The sequence below is a fragment of the Prorops nasuta genome, unplaced genomic scaffold (assembly GCF_024137725.1).
Source record: "Prorops nasuta isolate Cenicafe-Biocafe unplaced genomic scaffold, Cenicafe_Pnas_1.2 PNAS00007, whole genome shotgun sequence".
NCBI lineage: Eukaryota > Metazoa > Arthropoda > Insecta > Hymenoptera > Bethylidae > Prorops > Prorops nasuta.
The window spans coordinates 7,961,262-7,964,639 of NW_027116804.1; the positions used below are offsets into that span (position 1 = coordinate 7,961,262).

The 3,378-nt window shown below is 28.9% G+C and overlaps 1 protein-coding gene across 1 annotated transcript; it reads left to right on the forward strand.

The window, feature by feature from the left end:
* The first annotated feature begins 607 nt into the window (after positions 1-607).
* Positions 608-2,403, forward strand: LOC136775062 (putative nuclease HARBI1). Its single transcript, XM_066729538.1, has 5 exons — positions 608-728; positions 1,050-1,237; positions 1,322-1,567; positions 1,652-1,787; positions 1,868-2,403. The coding sequence occupies exons 1-5, from the start codon at positions 608-610 to the stop codon at positions 2,401-2,403; spliced, it is 1,227 nt and encodes a 408-aa protein (XP_066585635.1).
* The last annotated feature ends 975 nt before the right edge of the window (positions 2,404-3,378 follow it).

Below are 3,378 nucleotides of genomic sequence, written 5' to 3' on the forward strand. Positions count from 1 at the left end.
TCTCAAGAAGACACTTCCCCCCGCACACCCGCACCCCCCTCATCACCCAATATACTCCAGCTCTCAAGAAGACACTTCCCCCCCGCACACCCGCACTCCCCTCACCACCGTGTCACAGGAACCCCCTAGCTACCACTACTCTTTAGTACTATTTATTTTTGTAGAATATAGATGTGAGAAATGTGGAAAATTCAATTGTTCTTTTTTTCTATAGTGTATTTGTACAGATAAAGGGCTGAATTCTTAAACGTCACTCGAGCTCCACTCAAGTTTTAATACTATAGTTTACGTTACATATACTGTATTATTTTATCCTGATTCAAGTTCGAGAGAAGCTCGAGTGACGTTTATGAATTCGGTCCTTCCTTAGTACAAATGGTACATACAAATGTTTATCATCTCTAAGTTAATTTAGGAGTTATACATATTTTGCTTGAAGGTATGAATAATATTATATGTATGTTATATATATATTTTCATATTATATAAATGTTTGGTTGTATAAAATATAAGTTAATAAAGGCTAGTGAAACAAGCTTGTATTTGTATTTACAGTTATTGGATCATTGGAGCCTAAAATATATTTATTATCTACTCTACTATGGAAATGTATAAAAATATTATTAATGAATTTATTGATGATGATACAACTTGTGAAAGTTCGTCTGACGACAGTATTGTTGAAGAGATGGAAACTTTTGTTGAAAATATTTTTTTACAGAATATAAGTAAGAGAACATAATCATCCATGTATTCATGTGTCCTAACTATAAATAGTAGTCAAGAATTACCTACTGTTTCCAATTATTTCTGATATAAAGAAATATTTATTCTTAGAATTTACATTGCAGAGAATTTAGACAAATTTATTATAGATTTTTTGAAAGAATAAAATTTTTAGCATCGTAAACTGCAAAGTAAAATATGTTACTCCAAATGAAAAATAGAATAGTTATTATCTGTACATAAATCTCCAAATATGTGTAATGTTTAAGATTGAAATGGTTATTAATACAGTAAATAGCTTATTTGTTATTTTGATTTGTTAGAACAAGCTGAGATTGCAAATGTTCTTCTGACTGCTGTAGAAGATTCAAATTATATACATATACATGGTTTAAAAAGTGATAAGAAAATTAAATTAAACTATAATAAGGATTTTGTTGAGAAAGTAATTCCAAATTATAGTAATGTTCAATTTTTCTCTCACTTTCGAATGAGTAATACGTCATTTATGGTAAGACTGTAAATACAGATATTTCTTTCTAGTCTGTATGATTATCTTTTTATAATAATAATTTGATTTATTGTTACATTACAGGAATTAGAAGAAATATTACGTCCTCACATTAAGAGCAACGACATAACTTCTATTAGGAAAAAAATTTTATTGTCGATTTGGGCATTGGCTACACCTGAATCATTCCGATCAGTCAGTGATAGATTTGGCCTTTCCAAAAGTACTGGGTGGAAAGTTTTTGAAGAGGTTATTTTAGCAATCGATAAATTAATTTCACATTTCATAAAATGGCCTAATAATCATCATGAGCTCATGGAAAGCGAACGAGTAGGTTTGAAACTTTATTTTAACTAATCTCTTTTAAACGATTACATTAATTTCATATGTGACATTACTTATTGATGGTTCAAGGTTTTCCACAGTAGGTGCAATGGTTTTGGAGGTGTTATCGGAGCAATTTACGGCTGTCATATCCCTATTAAACAGCCACCTGGAAACGCCCATGATTATTACAATAGGAAGGATTTTCATTCAGTTGTGCTTCAAGGTATTTGCTAGTAATTCTCTAGGTTATTTTTATTTGTAATCTGCAGTTTATTAATTATTATTTCAATATTTGTATTACAGGAACTTGTGATCATACGGGAAAATTTATCGACTGTCTGATTGGCAGGCCAGGACGCGCACATGATGCAGCAATTTTTAAAAGCAGTGCAGTGTACAAAAAGTTAACAGATGTCGACAATCCTTTGCTGCCACCAAATCTACACATACTTGGTGATTCAGCATATCCTCTACTTTTGAATCTAATGACTCCTTTTAAGGACAATGGAAATTTAACTTCGAAGCAAATACAATACAATGTAAAACATGCATCCATACGTTCTGTGATTGAAAGAGCATATGGTCTGTTGAAGGGAAAATGGAGGCGATTAAAATATTTAGACGTTAACAGTGTTCATATGGCTAATAGCGTTATTGCAGCTGCGTGTATTCTTCATAATTTTCTCATTGTTCATAAGGAAATGGATGTTTTAAGTGAATCCATAAGCAATGATAGCAACAACAGTGATATTAATGAATACATAAGTGATATACATCATAATGAGCATGAAATTGAAGATGCTCGAAACAAACGTGATTTAATTATGAATCAGTTATAATTGTTAAAATGCTGTGATAAACTAGATTATACAAGTTAATACGTAATATTGTAATATATTTAAATAATAAACTATGAGTTTATAATTAATAAGTTTATTGAAGCTATGCTTATAGAATAGATAATTAAATTAAGTATCTTACATAAGCTTTTATGTGTTCTAATATGGTATTTGTTAAGAAATTAGTAGGCTGTAAAAGAACATTCAGGCTGAACTGAATATTTTATATAACTTACATTTATTATAAAGAAATTGTTCTATAAAATATAATGATCGATATCCATTTAATACAACAAACATAAAATATATTAAATTCTTTAAAAACTAAACTAATTTTAAGTAGTAAGATCATTTCTAAGTGATTCTATAAAGTTAAACATTAATGCTACTTATAGAGATGCAAATAAAATATTAAAGTATAATAACTGTTAGTTATAATTAACGTACAGATATATTAAAAAACATATGTTTTTGGATTAAACTAATTCATAAAACATAAATAAGCTATTTTTAAACACCATGATGTTTAATAGAAATCACATTTAGTTGGTCTACTGAAAATTACTTTCGTCAAACTGCAAAGAATACCAACCTGTAATAAATAATGAGTTTACATTTTAAATGAAGAAGCCTACATTAAAATGTAACAAAATACGTTTTCGGATAAAATTAACATACCAATTACTTGTAATTATTGAAAAGATTTAACAATAACTATTTAATTAGTTTTTAGTTTGTGATTCAATTAGTTTGCATAGTAAATCGTTTTTACGTTCCAATAATTCATTCTTTCTTTTTAAGACTTTGTTTCTTTCCTCCATTGCAGCTGTTCTTCTTGTTTGATTTTCTAGAATACTGTTTAAGCTGCTTTGGTTAAGACTATTGGAAATGATACTACTGCGAATACTTTTCAGAGTTTCTAATTTCTCCTTCTCTATTTGTATTGCCACAGATCTTTGTTTGGATAATTTACTA